Source organism: Meleagris gallopavo, chromosome 12 (assembly GCF_905368555.1).
Source record: "Meleagris gallopavo chromosome 12, MGAL_WU_HG_1.1, whole genome shotgun sequence".
NCBI lineage: Eukaryota > Metazoa > Chordata > Aves > Galliformes > Phasianidae > Meleagris > Meleagris gallopavo.
Window position 1 is genome coordinate 2024279 of NC_139415.1, and position 22778 is coordinate 2047056.

The window sequence follows — 22778 nt, forward strand, 5'->3', positions numbered from 1 at the left end:
CCCCTTCACCCCCCGCTCTGTCCCTGGGATGTTGCTGGGAAGCAGAGCTGCTCCAGGAAGGGCTCTGCGGAGGGGGCACGGCGCTGGGCATTCCTCCCGAGCATCCCCGGCGGCGAGCACGCAGGGCTGGCACGAGAGCTGTGTTTGTGAAGGGAAATGGTTGGGATAAATCACAGCAAGGGAAGTCGGGCCGGCCTGGCCAGGCTCCAGGGTTAAAATTAGCACCAGCGTGCGGGCCGGCGTTGGGATAACGGCGGTGCTGGGAAGGCAGCGCGCTGCGCTCGGCCGTCCTTGACCCCCTCATCCCTCCCCACAGGGACAGCATGACAGCCTCAAGGAGGGATGTGCTTCCTCCTGCATCCCATTCTCATCCCACCCCATCTCCAGGCTGTCCTATCCCCATCCTATCCCGTGTCACCCCATCCTCATCCCACCCCATCTGCAGCCTACCCTGGTCCCGTACTTCCCTGTCCCCATGCTTCCTTGGCTCCATCCTTCTCTGTCCCCATCCTGCCCCACCCTGTCCCCAGCCCAACCTGGTCCTACCCCACACTGTCCCATCCTACCTTGACTCCACCCTGCCCCAACCCCATCCCACACCATTCCCATCTCACCCCATTCCCATCTCACCCTGCCTGCAACCCAGCCCGATCCCGTCCTTCTCCATTCCCATCCCATCTCATCCCTATTCTACCTTGTCCCCATCCTATCTTGGCGTCATCCCATTCCAACCCTACCAAAATTCATCCCAACCCTACTCTGTTCCTATGCTTTCCCATCCACTTCCTATCTTGACTCCCTCCTCCCTTCTCCCCATCCCACCCTGGTCCCATCTCTCTTCTACCCCATGCCCACCATACCTTGGCTGCATCCCACTCCACATACACCTCGCCTCATCCCCACCCCTGCCCCGATCCCATGCCATTTCCTTTTGGGGTCCCCATCGCAAGCCATCCCCCCCATTGAGATCCAGATGCTGGGGAGTCTGGTGGGGGCTTTGCAGGCTCACCGTGGGGCTGGGTGGGCGCAGGGACAGACCCCGCCACCACCATCACCGGGTTTGTGGACGGGAGATCGCAAACTTGATCTTGGGAAGACCCCAAACAAGCCTTCAAAGTAGGGAGGAGAACACAACAGAGAATGCCCACAGCTCCGGGTCCCTATTCCTGCCTCTCTTTGGCCTGAAGGCTGTCGGAGGAGAACACTGCAGCACTTGCCAAGCCCAGGCAGGACGCACTGGCAGTGCGTGCGGTGAGATGGTGATGTCCCCGTGCCACCGGCAGCACTGCCAGGGCCAAGGAACCCGCCGGGCCGGTTGGCAGGGATGGGTTTGGCAGCACCGCACTGTGCCGGGAGCGCCCATGTGCAGGGAGCAGGAGCAGGCAGATGCATGTGAGGCACAGCGTGCCAGCTGGGGCTCAGCAGCACCTCGTCGTCCCTGTGTGCCTCGCATATTTTGGGAGCATGGCAGGGCATTGAGCCTGCTGGACGTGGAGGTGTGTGGCTCTTTCTGGGTGTGTTGTTGCACAGAGCTCAGGCCCATTGCTGCCTGCTGGCTGTGAGCTGGGGATGGGGCTGGAGCTGCCTTGCATGTCACTGCGTGCCGTGCGGCTGCTGGAATGCTTTGTGCAGCCAGCCCTGCCCGGGGAGTGAGGCTTGCGGCGTGCCCGTGTGCGGGCAGAGCTGCCGGAGCCTTCCGAGGAACCTGAACCCAGCTGGGCGTTGCAGGAAACCTGCTGGCCTGCGTATTTGTTTGCGTGCAGCAGCGCCTGGAAACCAGTCCTGCATCCAGGCTGCAGCAGAGCCTGCACCCTCCCGGTGCTCCCACACGGGGCAAGAGGAGGGCAGGTCCCTGTGCTGGGATGGGACACGTGGCTCCCACCCTCACGTCCCCGCACGACTTGGCCCCACAGAAGCACACCCAGCACCGGCTCCTCCAGGCTGCTGCCTGTCCTCTCCTGACCCCGATGAGCAGATATTGTGCAGGGGATGGAACCACAAGCCTCCAAAATAACTCGCCTTGCTTTCCCTGCTCCCGAATGTAGGCCGTGTTCCTCCCATTGAATCCCTCGGGGTGAGGCAAGTGCCTGCCCCGCAGCACCCACTCCTGTTGCAGAGCTGATCCACAGCCGGGCACAACACGGAGCCACGATGACATGCAGGAGGGAGGGAGAGCCGGCACGCCCCTGCTCTGCACAGAGGGCCGCCCTGGATTTGGGGAGCAGCACCACCCTGCAAGCTGCCGAGCTGCTATCCATCCCTGCACGGGGCTTGGTGGGGGCAGGACCCCCCCGGCACCCAATGGGCTGCTCCAGCAGCAGGGCAGGGCAGGCAAACTTGCTCATAAACACAGCCAGGAAAGCTGCAAACAGCACAGCTCACAGCCCCGGGGTGCTATTTTGGGAGGGTTTGACCCCAGATGAGAGGAGTGCTGAGGGACCGTCTCAGCCCGGTTGCAGCACGCAGAGAGCAGGAGAGCCCTGTGGCAAGGAGCTGCAGCCACTCGGTGTGTTGTTGTTGTTGGGTCCCATCCTGAGCGCAGCTCTCAGTTTTTCCTCGGCTCATTCCTATTTAAGGGCTTAGGGGAAAACTTGAGCAAGAGGCTGGGGCTCGGCACGCCGCCTCCAAGCACTGCGCTGCAGCTCACAGCTTGGCAGGGCTCAGGCAAACCGGCTGCAGCTCGGGAAAGGCACTTTATTCCGTGCACTCCTACCAGACTGGAGCGTACAGTGGGAAACCAAGCCGTGCCCGCTCCCACCTCCAGCTTTGTGCCTCTGGGGGCACCTGGCCTGGCGTGCAGCCCCGGCTGCTCTGGCTGTTTGGAGGCAGCACGATGTGTTTTGCTCATTTCTCTTCTCCGGGTGGGCGGGGGCTCCTTGGATCCCCTTGGCGTTGGCCACGGGGTTTTTCCAAGCCTCTGCTCCGTCACTGCAACCCGCCTAGCCCTGGGGGATTTGGGCAGCTCCATCCTGAGCCTGACGTGGTGCAAAGCTGCTCGTCCTCATCCCTCTCACCCACCTGCACCCCCAGCACCTTGGCCAACCTCAGGTCCCCCCAGTGCGTACCCGATGGCAGCGCTCCCTGATGGCGTTTTGCCCCCCCCCACCCACTTGCCCCTCTGCCCAAAGCACTATGGAGATGGGGGGGTCCTGGGCGGCCGTGCTGGCAGCCCCCCATCCCCAGGTCCTGCAGCGCCCGCGGGATGCCGGCTGCCCTGGAGGAGGAGGTGATGCTCTGGGGGGCTCCCACCACTCGTGCCCCCGCCCTGCACCCTCACACCCAGTACTGGTTGTTTTTCAGGGCGGGGTTGGATGTCCGGCAGTACTGCAGCAGCTCGGGGTCAGCTGGCACGCCGGGACCCTGCGGTGGCGGAGCTGTGCCTTTGCCATCCAGGGCATTGACAGTCGTTAGGGGGATGCCTTGGTTGGGGTCCGTCTTGCGGAAGGTCTCCTGCTCCGGTACGGCTCCATTCTTGGCCTTGGAGGCAGGTGAGCCCTGCACGTGGTGCTTGCCTGTCTTGTTGCGCTTGTGCAGGTAGAAGAGCAGGGGCAGGATGAGGGCCAGCAGGAGGATGATGAGGCAGATGGGGATGATGATGCTGAACATGTTGGCCTCGATGAAGCCTAGGAAGGTGCCGCCCTCCTCGGGGCTGGGGCTGGTGGGTGGGGGCACAGAGCCTGGCTCGCTGGCATTGAGGCTGCTGCGTGCCGTGCCCTGCGGCTGTGGCACTAGGGACGATGGTGCTGGCGGGGCCAGGAGCAGGGTGACACCATAGGACTTAGAGGCATTGTAGGGCTCGGTGATGTACCCCAGGGACACCAGTGCTGGTGGCACGCCAGCAGCCACCAGTTCAAAGGTGAAGCTGTCACTGTGTGGGTGCTGCTGGTTTGTGTCCCTGTCATCAAGCACCTCCAGCCCCACCAGCCCTTGCTCCAGCTCCCTCTGGCTGAAGGACTCAATGGGGACAGCGGGCTGCCCTGGTGCACGGGGTCTCCTGATGAGGCGGCTGCTGTGGGGTGGCTGGCGGAGCCTGAAGACAGGGATGCTGTGGGTGCGGTTGGCCAGCTCACTGGCATCCAGCGTGCTGGTATCCAGCAGGGCTGTGGTGCCCCTGGGCCACACGCTGCCCGGCCGTGCTGTCGCCAAGGCACGGACGGTGACATTCACCACCCCAGTGCTGTTCATTGTTCGTGACCTGGCGAGGAACTGGAAGCTGTCCTCGGACGAGGTGAGCTTGGTGAAGGTGAAGGTCACCTCTCCGCGCTCCAGCTGTGCCTGCGAGAAGCCCTGTGCTGGCTTTCTGTTGACCTGCACTTGGCCAAACCTCGGCTCTGCGGTGATGGTGTAAAGGGCATTGCCCTCGCCGAGCTGCGGAGCCACGTGCCGTGGGGACAGCAAGGCCCTATTCAGCTCCTGCGGCACCTCCAGCGGCTCTGCACTGCCCATGGGCAGCACCACCACCTCCAGAGAGATGTGGGCAGGTGGATGCCGGCCATCAGACAGGCTCAGCACCAGGGACTCCTGAGCACCACGGGCTGCAGTGACCAACAGCACGTGTCCCGCATTGATGTCTGCCTGTGTGAAGCGCTTGATGGGCACCTGTGGGCTGCGCACGTCGGCCAGGTGTCCGGTCTGGGGGCTGTGCAGCAGGCTGTACACCAGCTCCTCTGGGGAGCCCTGTGGCTCTGCCACGTCCAGGTGCTGCCTGGACAAGGTGATGGTGGAGTTGGGCAGCACCCGCAGTGCTCCTTGTTGCTTCACCACCTGCGGGGGCTTCTGGCTGCTGCTGCTGCTCACCGTCACGTTGAAAGCTTCGGAGATGAGCAGCCCTTCCTGGGGAGGACGGATGGAGCGCTGTGCCCGCGGCCGGAGCCAAGCCTTGAACTGGAATCGGTCCTCAGTGCCACCGTTCTCATGGTGCACGTACAGCAGGCGTCCAGCAGCCAGGTCTGACTGCAGGAAGAAGGGTTGTGAGCGATCCAGCAGCCTATCAGCCACCCAAAGCTGTCCGTGCACCGGCAGCTCCGTCACCAGGAAGATGACATCGTGTGCGTCCTGCTCAGGGGCTGGGATCTGGCTCAGGAGGTTGGATGCATCCAGCAGCGAGGTGCCGATCTCTGCTCGTTGAGCATCTACGAGATGGAGACCTGGGGAAAAAGGGGAAGCCAAAGCTCAGTCAGAGCAGAAGAGTTGCAAAGCGATGGGGAAGGCAAATGGGATTTGTTATCTTGGCAAGATGATGAGGGGAACCGCAGAATCACAGAATTATTAAGGTTGGAAAGACCAGTAAGATCATCCAGTCCAACTATCAGCCCATGCCTGTGACCACTCTAGACCACATCACTCAAAGGGGTTATATGCAGCCAAAGGATGGATGCAATTTTCTAGCTATTGGTTGGTGCACTATCAGTGTACGTGCACGTTGCACAATAGTGCTTTTTCCTCCAACAAACAAGCTCTCCTGAAGTTTGCACAGCTTCATCCCCATTCGGGGGGATTCTGCAAACTTCAGGAGAGCTCGTTTGTCCTTTGCTTGTCCCTTCCTCCTCTCCCATCCTTTTTCACCTGCATTTCTCCATAGCTGAGTCGAGCGCTGGGGACACTTCGCCTCGAATGATATCAGCACCAGCAGGATGAAGGAGTCAGAGATGGTGGTGGGACCAACCACGCGGAAGCGGATGGCATCCTGGGTGAGCCAGAAGGGCTTCTGCGGCATCTCGTGCTGGTAGAAAACCATCCCGGCATCCACCTAGAAGGAATAAAATCACACTGAATTCAGCTTAGTGTCAAAATAAACTCAGAGTAGGGGGCTGTCAGGGCAGGACCCCGAGCTGTGGGGGTGTTGGAGAGCTGGGCCTTGTCTCCACCTGGGCCTGGGTGAAGTTCCTGACTTCATCCCCATGGGCGGTGCGCAGCTGCCCCAGGCGCGGTGCCTGCTCGATGCTGTAGTACAGGGCAGCAGGGCCAGCGGGGCTGCTGCTCAATGCCTGCAGGTTCTCGCTGGTGATGGGCTGCAGGGCACCTGGAAAACACATCAGGATGGGCATCAGCCTTTCTCCTCTGGAATTCCTGAGTGCCGCTGCCCGAGCCCCACACCCACCTGGGCAGAGGGTGAGGCTCTGCTTCTTGGCCAGGCTGATGTGCTCCTCTCTGTGCGCCCTGACGAGGAAGAAGTGCCCGGGAGACAGGTTCTCACCATCCCACAGGTCAAAGGCGAAGCCTCCATCCAGGGGCCCTGTGGAGAGCATGGAGCTGGGGCACAGGGCAGACCCTACCTTGGTGCAGGACCAGGGCACGGTGCCCACCCCAGTGGCACAGAGCACGGGGACAGCTGTACCTTGGTGCACAAAGAGGACGATGCCGCTGTCAATCTGCGCTTGCGTGAAGCTCCGCAGTGCCGTGTTGGGAGCAGAGCGCAGCACCACCTTGCCGTTGGCTGGAGGCTGGATGGAGAAGGTGACCTCAGCTGCCGGGCTGTCCTCGTCCTCAGCACGCAGAGTTTGGGGGCCGATGGTGGCAGCGGTGCCTTCCCGCAGCTGGGGGACAGGAAAGGCCGTGACTCTCTGGACACCCCAGCAGCGCCGCGTGCCTTGCACAGGGAGGCACATCTCGGCCGTACAAGAGCTCCTTGTGCACTGCTGGGTGATGCACGCATCCCCTGGCCTCTGCCCAAGCCCTCATCGCCCCGCGCCTGTTCCCCAGCACGTTCATGGGGCACAGTGCCCGTGACTGCTGCCACTCCACATCTGCAGCATCACCCCACTGCAAAGGAATTTCAGTGCCCAGGGCTCAGCCCAAAGCATGCAGGGGATGGAGGCAAGCAGGAGGCAGCAATGCACCCCGTTGCTTATCCTCTGCCATACTCCAGCCTTGCAGACTGCGGGATTATTCCTGTCCCAGCATCGGGTTAGCACAGTGCTTTCCAGCTGGCCTCTCCCCATGCATATCTTGAGTGGGTGTGGGTGCCTGCGGTGAAATCAGATCCATCAGATCCCCCATGGGAGCAAGGAGCGAGGCCGGGAAGTGCAGCTTCAGCAATGCAGAACGGGACAATGCAGCTGGGCTGAGCAGGGCTGACCCATATAGCTTGCCCCACATCCTCCCCGCGTTATTATAGCTGGGATCCCTGCACTGCCCACATGGACTCTGCACCCGGCGCTGTGTGCGTGCAGCAGGGAAGCTGTGTGCAATCTCCATGCCGGGCCCATGACCTTTACCCGCTGAAGTCATCTCCCGAGAGCACAAACACATGCCTGGCCCCTCCTTGCACTCAGCTGGGATATGCTCCCTGCTCCAAACCCTCCGAGAATGGAGCTGTGCTGCTGAAATTGTTCTGGGGCCTTTTCCTGCCTTTTGGCAGCTCTGCAGTGTGGTGGTAGCTGGAGGGAACGGGGGTCCCTAAGTGCCAGGCTGGCTGGAAACCAGCGAGGAGGAGGCACAGTGGGGATTTTATGGGGGATTTTGGCACAGCTGGGGCAGATCAGGGCTCAACGCACAACAAAGGCGATTTGCCGGAGGGGCTGTGCAAGCAGTGTGTGCACAGCCAGAGATGTGTGTCCGGGAGGGGCTGCCTATGGATGGAGACCTCCAGGTTTGGGTGGGCATCCCATCCCCCTCCCTCTGGGCAGCTCTACAGCTCGGAGCCTCCTTCCCAAAGCCCCCTGGCAGTGCATGCGGCTGGGGTGGGTGAGGAAGGCCAGGGGTTAGGAGACACGAGGCATGGGGAGAGGAGCGCTGTGCTATTCCCAAGTAATTGGTATTTCCTAAACTGTACGGCAGGCAGCGGCTGGAGTGGGCGATGCTCCCACCTCGTGGACAGCTCCAGCATCGCTAGGGGAGGAGGAGGAGATGGAGGAAGAGGAGGAGGCAGAGGAGGAGCAGGGAAGGAGCCGCCCCCCGCACAGTGCCCATTACCTGGAGCCCGGCGTTGGTGCGCAGCTGCGGCCCCTTGGTGCTGCGGGGCAGGATGGTGATGAAGACGGTCCCAGGTTGGCTCTGCCTCTCGGAGGTCGAGGTGCTGGCCACAAGCGTGAAGCTGTCGGCCTGGGCATGGGGAACGTCCTGCCGGTACTGGATCTGCTGGCTCTGCACCTGTGGGAGGGGGCCGTGTGAGTGAACTGCGTTGGGTGTTAGGATAACTGATTGGGTATTAGGGGAAATTTCTTCTCCAAAACAGTGGTGAGGTATTGAAACGGGCTGCCCTGGAGGTGGTGGAGTTACTGTCCCCGGGGGTGTTCAAGAGCCGTGGAGATGTGACACTGAGGGACGTGGTCAGTGGGCATGGTGGGAGTGGGTTGAAGTTGGTGTTCTTAATCATCTTTTCCAACCGTAATGATTCTATGAATCTATGGGAGGATGCAGGAGCTGGGTGTCCATCAGTAGGTCTGGGGCATCCCTCCCCCAGGGCCATCCAAACCCATCTCAGGTCTTGGGCTGGACCCCTACCATGCCAGACATGGACCTGGCCATTCCAAGCCCCTCCTATGGGCAGATCTCTAAGAGAAGAGAAGAGGAAGAGGAAGATGAAGAGGAAAGAAATAGAAAGAGGAAGAGAGAGAGAGAAACAGAAGAGAAAGAGAAGAGGAAGATAAAGAAAAGAGGAAAAGGAAGAGAAAGAGGAGAAAAAGAGGAAGATAGTGAGAAGAGGAAGTGAAAGAGGAAGAGAAAGAGAAGGAGAAAGAGAGAAGAAAGAGAAAGAGAAAGAGAAAGAGAAAGAGAAAGAGAAAGAGAAAGAGAAAGAGAAAGAGAAAGAGAAAGAGAAAAGGAAGAGCCCAACCTCCCTCCCCAGCCTCCTGGTGGCACCAGGGCAGGAGCTCAGCCCACCCCTGGGCAATCTGTACCTCACTCCAGGTGAAGCTGTGCAGTCCCCCATCCTGGGGCCGCTGGCTGTTCAGGATGGTGCCAAAGCGGGGAGGCTGGAGCACCCTGAACTCCATGTCAAGGGCCGCAAAGTAGGCACTGGGGATGTTGAGGACAGCTGTGGAGATGGTGGCAGAGCTTCCTCCCGGTACTGTGATGTTGTGGATGTCCAGGGGAATGGTGGCAGGGAGCACAACCAGGCTGACAGCCACCCCCACCAGTGGGTCTGCTCCCCCAGCCGTCACATCCACGACAAACCGGTCCCGCTCCTCCTCTGGCTTGGAGTGCAGGTAGAGCACTTGGCCGCTGTTGATGTCCTCCTGGGTGAAGGACTGGATGGGGTCCAGGCTGGGTGGCTCGTCTGAGTCCTGGCCGTGTTGAACCATCACCAGGAAGCCAGAGACCGGGGGGCTGCTCACCAGGTAGACGATATCCTGGGGTGGGATCTCCTCATGGGTCACCTGAGAGCATGGAGAACATAGTGTTAGCAGGGGCCTGAATCCCATCTCTTCCCCTGGGCAAAGCCAGAGATGGACACAAGTCCTTCTTCCATACAGGTGGAATTACGTGGGGGGGAGAGGAACGACTAGAGAAATGATACTAACCAGCAAGTGCTCCTCCTTGATCTCAGCAGCTTCCCCCTGGAAGACATGTATCTCCTTGTTGTTGACAACGTGCAGGGGGCTGGGGTGGGTGTCCAAGAAGATGGTGATGGCCAGTGTGTCCTCTACTGCCATCTCGTTTGCTTCCACAGTAAACTGGAGCTCATCCCGGGCATTTCTGCTGCCATTGTGGAGGTAGGAGATCTCTCCTGCCAGCAGGTCCCTCTGTGAGAAGGCCATGACCGGCTGCTCCCCTCGCAGCACAGTCCCCCACCTCGGTGGGGCCGTTACCAGGAACCGTATCTCTTCGTCTGACCTGATGTCCATGTTGGTCTCCAGGCTGAGTACAGAGGAATCGATGCTCCCTCGGCTCCCCTGGGGGATGGCTAGGCCAGTGTTGTTGACTACTCTGATGTAGGGCTCTGATGCTTGTACCTCCAGGAGGGCAGTGGTTTGGTGGAGGCCATCGGAAACCTGCAGCTGGATCCAGCCCCGGTCCGCTCCGGAATGGACAAAAAGAATCTTTTTCTTCCTCAGGTCATCCTGGGTGAACCGGTAGAGCTGGTGGCTTCTGTCATCGACAGACACGATGCTGCCAAACAAGATGTCCCTCCTTGCCAGCACCAGCTGCGTGTCGGAGAAGCCAGAGTCCTTGTCAGTGAAGGCGATGTCATCCGTCGTCAGCAGATGCTGCCCATTGCGCACCACGTTGAAGACCTTGTTCACCACCTGGACAGGAGTGTGGTCATTGATAGGCTGGATCGAGACCCTGAAAACACCTCTCACCTCCTCCGCCTCAGGCTCAGAGCTGCCCTCGCCCTGCCTGATGGCCACAAAAGGGATATCATCTTCCAGGGTCTCGGAGTCATCGTGCTGGTAGAGCAGCCGGCGGTGGAGGATGTCATCGTTGGTGAACTCCGTGATTTCCTCGCCAGAGGGCCAGCCAAGGGATGTAGCCCAAGCCAGCCTGCCATGTGCTGGCCCCTCAATCACTTCGTAGATGTAGTCCATGCTGTTCTGGCTCTGCACAAAGAGGTGGTCCTTGGAGATGACAGCCTGCCCGCCTTCAGGCACGGTCAGGAGGACATTGGTCAGGTCAGGTGCGTTGGGGTCCCCACCGATGCCGATCGTGTAGGTGTACACAGGGGAGTGCTCCTCGCCGGCATGGACACGGAACTGGAAGCTGTCCTCAGCCTGCTGAGCATTCCTGATGGTTGCGCTGTAGCTCAAGTGATTTCTCTGCAGATCGTCCTGGGTAAACCCAAAGCCTTCAGTCAGCCTGTTGCTGAGGAGCTCCAGGTTCCCCTTCTTGGGAGCCTGGATGATCACATAGTGGAAGGGGACTGGGGCAGAGTTTGGGTCTTCCAGCATTGCCTCCAGCTCCCTACTGGTGATGTTTTTGTGCCGCTTGTTCTTCATCTGGAGGGGGACCATGGTCTTCATCTTAATGGTGGCTCTTTTAATAGTTATGGTAAAGGTATTGTTTGGCAAGACCTTCTGTCCCACCTGGACACTGAACCGTAGCTTCTCTGTGACATCCTCCTGCCGGTGCTCTGGATCTGTGCTGAAATACTGGATACGCCCCTGCTCCAGGTCTTGCTGATGAAAGGACTCAACTTTTTTCCATTCCCCTCCTATGCTCCCTTGTTTCTGGATCTCACCGTACCTGAGGGGCTCTGTGAGGCTGTACAGGATGGCAACTCGCTGCTTCACAGCATTTGTCTCCACAGACAGGTTGGTCGTGGTGATGCGCGCAGCTCCTCCTTGGGAGATGGCGAGCCCGGTGTTGTTGTGCAAGCGGATGTTGGGCTCTATTGCGAGGATCCTCAGGGTGGCAATGGGGCTCGGCACTGTGCCATCACTCACCTGGAAAGTGAGCTGCAAGTCTGTTCCGCTCTGGTGCACGTAGACCACGTTGCCTGCTTCCAGGTCCCTGCAGGAGAACTCCTCGATGGGCACCCCAGGGTGGAAGTCGTATTCCACATAGCCCTCGTCCTGCTGCCCGCCGTGCAGCTGGAACTCAAGGTCGTCGCAGGATGTGTCGTCATCCAGGGCCTGCAGGATGTCCATGGTCAGGTGCTTCCGTGTGTGCTTCAGGATTGTCATGTGGTTCCCATGGGGAAAGATCACCTGTGGGGCATCGTTGATAGGGTTGACCATGATGGGGAGCAGGTAGGTCTGCCCTTGCCGCAGGCACTCAGGGATCCCTTGCTGGGCAGTCACTGTCACCTCCAGCATCAGCTGGTCCATAGGGCCCTCAGAGCCGTCGTGGATGTACCTGACTTTGCGATTCACAATATCCAACAAGGTGAACTTCTTTCTACTCCGGGAGCCGGGGATGTCCAGCTCCAGCTCGCCATGCCTTGGGTCACTGGTGATGCTGAATAGGATTTGGGACTGCCGGATGCCTGCAAGGCCCAAGTCCACCGTGGGCTGTGCGTGTTTCCATTCCACAAAGGCCATGCCCCCTTCGGAGACAATGAGGGGGCTGACGTGCAGCAGCCGGCTGACATTGGCGAAGGCAGGTGGGAAGCTGCCATCTGGCTGGCACGGTTCTGCCAGGCCCAGAGCTCCGTGCCAGGCATCGGGCGGCGGTGAGGTGGGTGCCTCGTCCTGCTCATAAGTCTCCTCGTAGTCCCAGTAGTGCTCCTGCCTTCCACAGCCAACTGTGACATCCCTTGTCACCACGGCATCCTGCAGGCTCCTCCGCTGCTGGTTTATGCGCAGGTCCTCCATGCAACCAACAAATGAGGTGTTGGTCAAGGTCCACACTGAGGTGAAAGCAAGGTGGTGAGCCCTGAGCCTTTGCAAGGCTTTGTCATTCAAGCCTCCAATGAAGAGGTTTCCCTGGAGGTCCAGGCGGCTGTTGATGCCCCGATTGGATCTGGATGAGGCATAGTAGTCAATCAGGATCTCCAGCTTGTGGTTGTCGGTGTAGACCTTGACGTAATGCTGCTGCTCGTCGCTGATGAAGATGTTGTTGTGTAGAACGATGACGCCATTGCCCTTCTCAACAAATCCTCTCAGGCGCCCGTTGGAGATCTCCAGGTAGAAGAAGTCGTTCTCCAGCCCTGCGTGGTAGATGAGGGGTGCCTGGGTGATGCTTGTGGTGATCACAAACTCGATGGTCCCCTCCTCTCTCGCCTCCCATGTGGGGAAGGCGATGTAGGACTGTGGCCCCAGGAATCCAATGGGCTCCTCAGGCTCTGCAGAGAACTGTGCGCTGCAGCCTTCCTGCACCTGGTGGAAGACCTTGGAGCTGCTGTCAGAGGACAGCGGGGAGAGGACATCCAGACCGTTGAATGTCACAGTGTGGAGGCAGCCCCTGAAGGGCGGGCTGACCCCAGCGAGGTATGGCAGGTTGAGGCTGCCTGTCCCCCCTGCATAGAGGCCGTGCTGGATGTCCAGCTCCCGCATGGGCCCCGCGATGTCCACAGAGCTGTTGAAAAGGCCATCGATTGTCAGTGTCATCCTGCCATCCTCCAGCATCAGCTCCACGTCGTGCAGCGCCAGGTTGTCCAGCTGCAGCTCTGCTGGGGACTGCAGAGTCACCTCTTCTGAGCCCAGCCGCAGCCTGGCCTGTGGGGAAGGAGACCGACAGGGGTCAGGGCTCAGCTCAAGCATGGTGTGAGGACACATCCCTGAGGGTTAAAGTGTCCCAGTCCCTCCATTCATCTCTGCGTGCCTCTGCGGGGTCCTCCATCCCCCATCCCTTTTCTCCCCATGCAGGAGCTCTGCCATGTGCTGACTCCACTTTCCAGCCCCATCTAACCCTTCCACACTGCTTGGGCTGCTTCCAGCCACCATCAGCCTGGCGGTGGAAATAGCAGGTTTATATACATTCTATATATAATATAGAAATAGCGGGGGTGGGCGTGGGAGGGTACATCCCCACAAGCAGCATCCTGGAGCCTCTCTAATAGAGGGTTGGCCAGGGGGCCCCGAGACGCACGGTCAGCTGCTTGCTCACTCCGTCCCTGGCCTCAGATGTGGTTAGTGGACGCTCCCTGCTCATTTCCTCTGGTGGATGCCAGCACCGTAACCACAAGAGGAAATTGTTCTTCTGTCCTCGTCCCTTCCCACGCCCCGGCTGGGCTCGGTCTGTGGTGGGCTGGGAGCGGCCGCTAGTGGAACCTTCCATTTCTCCAGCGCCCTCTGCTCATCCATTCCCCTTCCTACCCTCCCGCACCTCCCCACGCAGCGGGCGCACGGCCCGCGGGGCTGACCTGCAGGGTGCCGGCTCGCAGTTGCAGCAGGAGGTGGTCGGGCTGCCCGGCGGCCAGGAAGAGCAGCCCGCTGCCCTGCCCGGTGTACAGCTGGAGCCGTAGCCGCACCGTCCGCGAGGCGTCCGCCAGCGGCATCTCCACGAAGCTGTCCCCGAAGAACGAGACTGGGACGGGAAAGGAGAGGGTCGGGAGGGGGAAGGACCCCTGGAAGGGCACTCCCAGCCCTGCGTATGAGCGGGAGACCCCTTCCAGCAGCCCTCCCGTCGCTGGGCTGCGCGTTGCTGGGAGCTGCATCCTCCGCCGGCGGCCACACGATGGGGCCCGAAGGCTGCAGCCCTCCAGCCTCCGTTCTCATCCCTCTGTCTTCTGTGACCCTGCCACCCCCGTGTCTTCATGGAGTGGTGGCCCTGCCCTGCCCAGGCTCCCCGGTGCCAACCCTCTGTGTATTTCGCACCGCGGTGCTGCATGTCCCCTGCTGGAGTGCTCAGTGCGTGTGTGTGTGCCATCCATACGAGGTCGCAGGAGCTGCTGCTGGAAGGGGCTCAGGGCCTGTAGCTGTGAGCATGGTGGGCTCAGCACGATGGCATGCGGCAGTGTGATGTGTTATGGGGTGTGCAGAAGGCACGATGCGAGGGGACCACGGTGCAGCTGCACTGCACAGCAGCTTGGTGTGCCAACGGGCTGAGTGTGCACTGTGCCTGCATGCAGAGCATGAGTTGATGCATCCCAAAGGCTCCGCTCTGGGCCTTCAGGAGGACTCGCTAGCCCTAAAAGATATTTAGACTCTATAGCTGCTCCCTGAGGGGCAGCCCCAGCCTGCGCTCTTTGGAGACATGCACACCTCCTTGCCCAGATGCCTCCAAACACCACTTCCAATCATTGGCTCCAGTTTCATTTGGGGTCTGGGAGAGCAGCATCCCCCAGCCGTGCTGTGCAGGGGAGAGGTGGCAGCAGGGGAACACCCAGCACTACTAACAGCGAGCCTCAGGCTCGGGGCTGCCAGCACGTCTTACTCAAGCCTGCTCATTTCCTGGTCCCTGTGCATGCCGTTGGCATGAGCCGCTTTGGCTCCTTCTTCCTCCGGCCCAAGCCAGTGAATCACAGGAGCCCCAGCAGGGCCGTTATGGGCTGTCCTCCTCTGACCCACTGCTGCAGAACCATCCCCACACACCCCGCTCCTGGCACCACGCTGCATGCAACGCTTTGCGAAAAGGCTTTTTCCTCTCCCTTTTCACCCCCACCCCTGTGCAGCCACACATGTGGTGGGCATTATGTTTGGGCCTCGGGGACATGGTGCTGGTTCCCAATGTGCTCCCACCTAGCATTTGCTGCATTTCAGTTTTGCAGCTTCCCTCATCCCAAACAATGTGGTTTCCAGCTGGGCAGCCAGCTCTGCTGTGCAGCAAGCTGGGAGGCTTAAAGCAAAGGGCTGAGGCCTACAAATGAACCACCTCATCCCCAGTGGGGGACCCCACTGGAGCAACCCCTGTTCCCAGCTTGCTCTATCCTGTAGCAAAGCGCGTGGAGGCGAGCAGGGCCCCGTCACACTTTCCAAGCAGCCAGCCAGCAGATTATAGGCTGCACTGTCTTTTTCTTTCTTTCGTTCTTTCCTTTTTTTTTCTTTTTTTTTTTTTTTTTTTGCACTGAAAATAACAAGGAGGAAAGCCAAAAGCCGTGCTCTGAGCAAACCCCAGGCGCGCGCTGCTCCCATGGGGCTGGGCGAACAAGCAAAGGCTCTGTGCTCACTGGGCGCCTGCCCCAACTGCCGGCCACGCGCTGGCTATGGGATGCTTGGCCAGGTTCCCTGCCCTGTCCCTTCCCCTGGGGCTGTTTGCTGGTGCTTAGGGCAGAGTTTGCAGCAGGGAGGTGCGTCATTCCCGGGGGGCGTGGGGACCCCGTGTCCCAGTGGTCCCCTCCGTGGGAAGGATGTTGAGCATGGAAAAAAGGGAGTGAAACTACCCTTGGCTGCTCAACAAGGCTTCATTGAGGTCGGCCATGTGTGTGCAAGGAGGGGATGGAATGTGTTAAAGCAGCCCTTTTGCTGCACCCCAGCACCTGAAAGGCTCTCTGTGTGCAGCCCTTCCTGCCGGCTCTGCTGGGTTTTAGGGTGGGACACCAGGTGGGGAGTGAGGGCTCCTTGTTGCCCCGAACAAGCAGCCCTGTGTGCACGATGTCCGGCCCGGTGCATTCCTGCTCTGCAGCGTCAGCCTTGGGGCTGGATGACTTTATAAGGTAGTGTGCTCCCATCCCTCCTGCTCTGCCATGGGTGGCCTCGCTGAGTCGGGTGGCATATGGGGCTGTGGGATGGGGCCGTGGGCAGCCGGCAGGAGGAAGCGGTCCCTGCCCACCCCACAGCCCTGAGGGAGTGAGGAGAAAGGCTCCATTATGCTGCGCATTCCCTCCGATTTACAGCGTGGTTTTATTTATGGCTGGGGAAGGAAACGAGCAGCCTGCGAGGCAGGCGAAGGCAAACACAGCTCTGCTGGGAGCAGGGGGCGTGGGGCCCCTCCAGGCTTCAATCCCAGTGCCATGGAAATGAGTGGCACGGGGCCAGCCTCGAGCATCTGACCCCAATGGGGATGTCTGCAGTGCCGCAGCTTTGGGGTGCCATCCCCATCGCATCGGCTGTGATGGCACCTGCCTGCTGCAGGATGGCTGCTGCCATGGAGGAGGGCTTCTCCTCCTTCTCCCCACTCCTGGCTCTGTCCTTGGGTTGTGAGCACCGCTCCCTCACCTCACAATAGGGTCACGTCTGCTGCTCCCCACTCTGGTGCTTTCCAGGCACTTCAGTGATTGCTGGAAAGCATCGATGCAGGGAGGGCTGCAGAGCCAACGCTGATAACGCCGCCGCTCTGGGGGGCTGCACCACCCCCAGTGTTGGCTGTGACATTATCCCTTGGAAGGGCTCCGAGCCCTCCCCTGCACGTCCCGCTCGCCCCCAGCATCCGCCTCTACCTCCGCCCGCCTTCGTTCCTTCCCAGCTGCGTCCCCGCGCTCCTGCCCTGGCTCCCACACAAAAATGCCGTTCTGCAGCCCACGGACTGCAGGGTCAGGCAAAGCCATGGCCCTGCTCCTGCACAGCTGGAGGGGGGCTGCCTGCATCCAACCCCACAGTGCTTTGCAGTGATACGGGGCCAGAAGTTTGGCCTCTGCTTCCCCAGCGCTGTTCTGCCGTGATCTGAGCAGCCCGAGGGCTGCTGGTGTGGCCAGGATGAACGACGGTGGCATCTGGGCACAGCTGGATGGGATCCCCAAGGGTCAGGGTGTGCAGCCTCAGCAGTTCACATGCATCTGGCAACACACATCCCGTGGGCTTGTGTCACGCCTGCAGACATGCATCCGTGTATCTGCATGTCCATGTGTCCGTGCGTCCTCGTGTCCGCTTATCTGCTGGTCCCTGTGTCCGTGTGCCTGTACGTGAGTGTGTCAGTGTGTGCCTGTATTCTATGTCCTGTGGCCATGTGTCCTTGTATCTAGCTATCTGTCCATGTGTCTTTGTGTCTGTGCGTCCCTGTGTCTGTATATCCCCATGTATTTGTGTCTGTGTGTCCCTGTGTCCATGTGTCTGTGCATCTCTTTGTCCTCTTGTCCCTATGTCCTTGTTTCCACGTGTCTGCATGTCCACATATCCAGGTGTCCCTGTGTCTGTGTGTTCATCTGTCTATGTGTCTCTGTGTCCACGTGCCCACATGTCCATATGTCTGTGTGTGCCCACGTCTGTGTGTCCATGTCCCTATGTCCATGTGTCCCTATGTCCATGTGATCATGTCTTCTTGTGCCCCTATGTGTTCTTGTGCCCCATGTGTTCTTGTGCCCCTATGTCCATGTGTCTGTTTGTCCCCATGTCTATGTGTCCCTATGTCCATGTCTGTGTGTCTCTATATCCCTGTGTCCCTATGTCCATATGTCCATGTGTCCCTGTGTCCGTATGTCCTCGTGTCCCTATCTCCACATGTCCACATGACCATGGGTCCTTATGTCCATCTGTCCCTATGTCCATGGGTCCATATGCCCATATGTCCCTATGCTCACGTGTCCCTAAATCCATGTGTCCCTATGCTCGTGTCCATTTCTTCCTGTGTTTGCAAGTCCCTATGTCCCTGTGTGTGTGACCCTGTGTCCCTATATCCCTATGTCCATGTGTCCTACGTCCCTGTGTCCTTATGTCCGTGTGTCCCTATGTCCAAGTGTCCCTATGTCCACGTGTCCCTATGTTCATGAATTCATGTCTTCCTGTGACCATGTGTCCCTTGGCCCCTCTGTCCATGTGTCCATCTGTCCCAGTGTTCGTGTGTCCCTATGTCCATGCATCCCTACGTCCACGTGTCCCTATGTTCATGAATTCATGTCTTCCTGTGACCATGTGTCCCTTGGCCCCTCTGTCCATGTGTCCATCTGTCCCAGTGTCCGTGTGTCCCTATGTCCATGCATCCCTACGTCCACGTGTCCCTATGTTCATGAATTCATGTCTTCCTGTGACCATGTGTCCCTTGGCCCCTCTGTCCATGTGTCCATCTGTCCCAGTGTTCGTGTGTCCCTATGTCCATGCATCCCTACGTCCACGTGTCCCTATGTCCGTGTGTCTGTGTGTCCATGCACAGGACAGGGCTGCTCTCCCACCGAGGGGTCGGTTCAGGGCACATAATGCCGCGTGCTGACGGCTCAGAGGGATGCATGGAGTTCAGGCCTGGCTGGAAGCGGAAGGAGGAGAGCAGGGGGGGAAAAAGCGGGAGCGTTTGGGGGAAGCGGCGGTAAATGGGGCTTTGTGACGGCCCTGCAGCGTGACTCAGGCTCACGGCAGCCCCTCTGCCAGCAGAAGTTGGCCTGGAAATATTGTATCAGCCCCAGAGGACGTGGTTTCCAAACCATCCCAAGGCGGATTTTGTTCTCTCCCCCCTTTTCTCCCCCCACGGCTGCCAGCTCTCCCGGCCCCACCCTGCCCATGGCACCGCAGCCAGCTCTGCGCTCCCGCTGCCCGCCCGTGGCCGTGGGATCCATCGTGCCCCCATCCCGCGCAGCCACTCGTGGGGTGTCCCGCGCCCCCCGCCCGGCCGTGTTACCGGAGCGATGCAAACAAACAGCACTGAGCTGGAGGGCTGCCCGGCGGCCGCGTCCCAGTCTGGCGTGGGACGGAGCGCCTTTGAAGCGCCAGAAAGATGGGATGCATCAGCCAGAGGCGGGCTGCGAGAGCTGCACGGCAACAGCAAGCATGGGGGGAGATGCTGGAAGCCCTCCTCGCTCCGTTCCCATGCAGCCAGGGGCCCCCTCCCCTCCCGGCCTGGGGTTTCTCAGCCCCACGCCTTTCCCATCTATGAGAAAGCAGCCGAGGAGTTGTGTTTATAGAGAAAATAACGGCGCGCCTGCCTCTATTTATAGCTGGGTGCCTTGTGGGGCAGCTGGGCCCCCCCGGGAGGCATCACAGCCACCTCGGCCCCATGGCCCAGCGGAAGCGACCCCGCTCCCAGAGGTCCCTGCATGGGAAGAAACCAGGATATCACCCCATAGGGCGCTCCTGGCCGAAGGGAGGGGATGCAGCAAAATGCCCTGGCTGTGGAAGTGCCCCGAATAGCCAGCGATGCCCATGCGGTTTCCCCTGGCTGCCCACAGGAGGTGTGCACGGCAGTGTGAGTAACGGAGGAAAACAACTCTCAGAAAAATAAGGTTTGGGCAAAAAGCAGCCTGGGATGCTCCCATCCTGCACTGACTCACGGCCCATAAAGGCTCCTTTAATAGCTGTGAGTCACAGCATGGGGCATGCTGATGGATGAAGGTTGCCTTCATCCCCCTTGGCTCGCAGCACGTGATGGCACCGCTGCCGTGCCACCGGGCGGTTCCCCCATGCCATTCCGAGCTGCCATCCATTTTTAGCTGCACTCTCTTTCCCTGGCATGCTTTCTGTCTGTCTGCTTGTCTGTCCATCTGCCAGGAGCAACCGTTGGACACACTGTGAGCCAAGAGTGGGACACATGGCTTTGTCACAGGGCTGTGAGTAGAACTCAGAGACCAGAGGCACAGCCCAATATCCACCTGCCCAAAAGCAGCCGGGCAGTGAGCGTCCTATCTGAGGCCATTTTCCCCAGGTGCTGCATGCCAACAGAAAGCTTTGTTCCTTTGACAACCTCCTCAGGTGAAACACCATGGCCATGCCCATGGCTGTGCCCACAGCTGTGCGCACAGCTGTAATCATGGCTGTGCCCATGGTCATGCCCATGGCTGTACCAGGCTGTGCCCGTGGTCGTGCCCACGGCTGCACCTATGGCTGTGCCTATGGCTGTGCCCTTAGCCATGTCAACAGCAGTGCCTGTGGCTGTGCCCATGGCTGTGCCCTTAGCCATGTCAACAGCAGTGCCCGTGGCTGTGCCCATGGCTGTGCCCATACCTATGCCTGGCTGTGCCCATCACCGTGCCCATAGCTGTGCCCAGCTGTACCCATGGCCGTGCCCAGAGCCCAGTTTAGGCACACATCCCCACCCAGCACCCAGGAAGCTGCATTCCCGCGCTGCCTGCACCCTAACGTTTGCTCCTCGGGGCTGAGCTTAACCCCAAGTTGTGATTCTCGAGGAATGTGCTTATTATATATCTGCCTGCAGCTCTCTGTTGCTAAATATAAGAGTAAGAGGAGAATTTTCCTCCTCATTCCCACGACACCGGTTTGCATTCCCCCCGTCAGACTTTTTCCTGCTCTTTCCCATCAGCTGGAAACTTTTCCAGCTGCTCCAAGTGCTGACCTCAGAACATGTGGGGCCTTTGGTACAAGAGGTTCAGAACAAGGAGAGGTTGGGTCTCCAAGAGGCGCTGGGGTGACACAGGATGGGATGTCCCAGTAATCACAGCAGGGTGACAGTGACAACGCTGATGGGGACACGGGGCACTTTGCCTTTTGCAATACGTGCCTGCTGCACACATGCCTGTTTTGGGCTGTGCACAGTGGGAAATCAGTACAAAACCTCTTCCCGTCCCAGCTCTGAGGTGTGTGTTGTCCCACTATCCCCACCGCCACGCCCTGCCCTTGGTTAGCACTCTGGGGGCATTCTGCAGGCTTTGCTGTGCCCATGGAAGCCTCTTCCCGGCCCAAGCCTGGCAGCAGCCACGCATAGACTATGGGATGCAGTGGGGCAACGTTTGCACCTTTGGAGTTGCTGGGCAGCGCAGCACTGATCCCACACATGAGGTGGGAGTGCTGTCCGGGACCCAAAGGTCAGTGCTGGAGGGAAGAAGAGCACTTATTTCACTCTGACAAAGGAAAATTTTCCACTTTGCTTGCCAGGCGCTGTGATATTTTGGTGCATGGAGGAAAGAAGGAACAAGCCCGCAGGGAGAGGAGCGTGCCCTGGGATGCCACCTGCTCAGCCCTGCAAAGCATCCCACGTGTGCCCATCCCAACGCTGCCCTGTAAAGCCTCCAGCAGGACGCAGGACAGCCGCAAGCACCCTGCCCGAAGCAGGCAGCTCCTTGGGCACCCAAGGGTGCTCATGCCACCCGCACTAGGTGCCTTCCCATGCTAGCCCTGTTGCCTCCAGAGCACAGAGTCCCGCAGCGGGTGTTGGGATGGGGCTTACCTGCAGCTGAGGGTCCCGCATGGAAGGCAGGGGGTTGGTGGACCAGCAGCAGCAGCAGCAGCAGTGTGTGGGGACCACCTTGGGGTGCCATGGTGCTCCTGGCCGGAGCTCTCCGCCCGCGCCCGCTCCCAGCCGACGGCGGCTCCACTACTATATTTAATAAAGTGCAGCGAGGGAGGGACCGGCAGCTCTCCCGCCTGTCAGAAAGGAGGAATTCGCTCGGATTACAAATTTCCCCTCTTAAAGGGCTAGAGGCCTCCCGCTCCATGGCCCACCCTGCTCTCAAAGCGTCCTTGTTCCTACCGGGGCGGTGCGAGGGTAGAACAGAAGTGCCCGCCCTGGGGCTGTGGGGCCGAGCGGGCATCTTTGGGTGCTGCCGCCCATGGAAGGGGCTGCCAAGAGCCTGCGGCAGGACAGGGAGTGCCAGGCAGTGCTTGGACACTGAGCACGATGGGTCTGAGCAAAGGCTTTGCTCCCCATTCTGGAGCCTTGGGGTGCCAAGCCTCCAGGGTTACTCCTTTGGGTTACAGTGCCCCCATTGGGACCGCGTACAACGTTTGCCCCAATCGCTGGGCTCCTCTCTCCATCCTCCCAACTCCAGGCTTCCTGCTGAGACCCCGTGAAGCTCACACCTCCCCCCTGCCTGCCATTGGTGTCTCAGGTCCCACTCCCCCGGGATGCATCCTACTGATGGATGATGCTCAGCTCGCTCCCCACTGCATTACTTCCAACCTCATTAGGGCCCGCGGTGCCACTTTGCCAGCATCTGCAACACCTTGCAGCTCCAAGTCATCCGCAGCCGTAATTAATGTGTTGTTTACTCTTGCTTTCAGATCATTAATAAAGACATTAAATAAACCCGGGATGTGCCATTCTCTCACTGACTTTTTATGAATAATCGTCAGGGGCTCGCTAAGTTCATTAGCTAATTCTATTTAGTCTGTGGGTTACATATTATCCAGACTTGCTGATTTGTACAGATTCAATTTTGCCAAGTATTCCCTTTCCTGCTCTTCATCTCCAGGGCTGCGAGGAGCTGTGCCTCGCTTCACGTTCACTCAGTCCTTCTTGTGCTCATGCTTTGGGACGGATGGAGAGGAGGACGCGATCCGGGTCATCTCCATTACCTGCGCAGGGAGCTAGAATTGAGTTGGAACGGACCTTCTAGGCCATCCCTTGCAATGAACAGGGATGCCCACAGCTCCACAAGGCACACAGAGCCCCCAGCCTGACCTTGATGTCCGCAGGGTCTGCGTGGAGCCCGCAGCCCTCGGCTGGGCTGTCCCATCCGGTGCTGGCAGCAGCGAGCGCATTCACCGCTGCTGCTGGGGTTTGGCAGCTCGGCAGCTCCTGCACGGGGAGAGAAACGAGAAAATCCCGCTGAGACAAGGAGATCCAGCGGCTGCAGTGCCGTGCCCACCCAGCCGGGACCCGCGGTGCCGGGAGATGGCACCAGCGTTCCGCGACTGCGGGGACATCGCCCGGCGGGGACGTGGGCATCGATTAGGGACGAGGGCTGAGCTGCTATGAGG

At 59.7% G+C, this 22778-nt stretch overlaps 2 protein-coding genes across 2 annotated transcripts; one reads left to right on the forward strand and one right to left on the reverse strand.

The window, feature by feature from the left end:
• Positions 1-2680: 2680 nt before the first annotated feature.
• Positions 2681-21610, reverse strand: CSPG4 (chondroitin sulfate proteoglycan 4). The gene is made up of 10 exons (XM_010717220.4): positions 21247-21610; positions 13688-13851; positions 9465-13040; positions 8841-9320; positions 7915-8091; positions 6338-6536; positions 6101-6235; positions 5868-6022; positions 5566-5749; positions 2681-5147 (listed from the first exon to the last, which is right to left on the reverse strand). Exons 1-10 carry the CDS (start codon positions 21608-21610, stop codon positions 3274-3276), a joined length of 7308 nt encoding a protein of 2435 aa, XP_010715522.3. The 3' UTR covers positions 2681-3273.
• LOC146543528 (uncharacterized) lies at positions 13848-19039 on the forward strand. Its single transcript, XM_085234243.1, is given in 2 exon segments — positions 13848-17646; positions 17648-19039. Coding segments are annotated over 2 exon segments (774 nt in total). The 5' UTR covers positions 13848-17133; the 3' UTR covers positions 17909-19039.
• Positions 21611-22778: the final 1168 nt, after the last annotated feature.

Excerpts from the sequence above, each read along its gene's own strand:
- CSPG4 (XM_010717220.4), bottom strand. The coding sequence starts at position 21,610 with ATGCCCGCTCGGCCCCACAGCCCCAGGGCGGGCACTTCTGTTCTACCC. Across the intron at positions 13,852-21,246 it reads TGCGGGACCCTCAGCTGCAG|TCTCGTTCTTCGGGGACAGC; the intron begins GTAAGCCCCATC and ends TTCCCGTCCCAG. Across the intron at positions 5,148-5,565 it reads TCAGCTATGGAGAAATGCAG|GTCTCCATCTCGTAGATGCT; the intron begins GTGAAAAAGGAT and ends CTTTTTCCCCAG.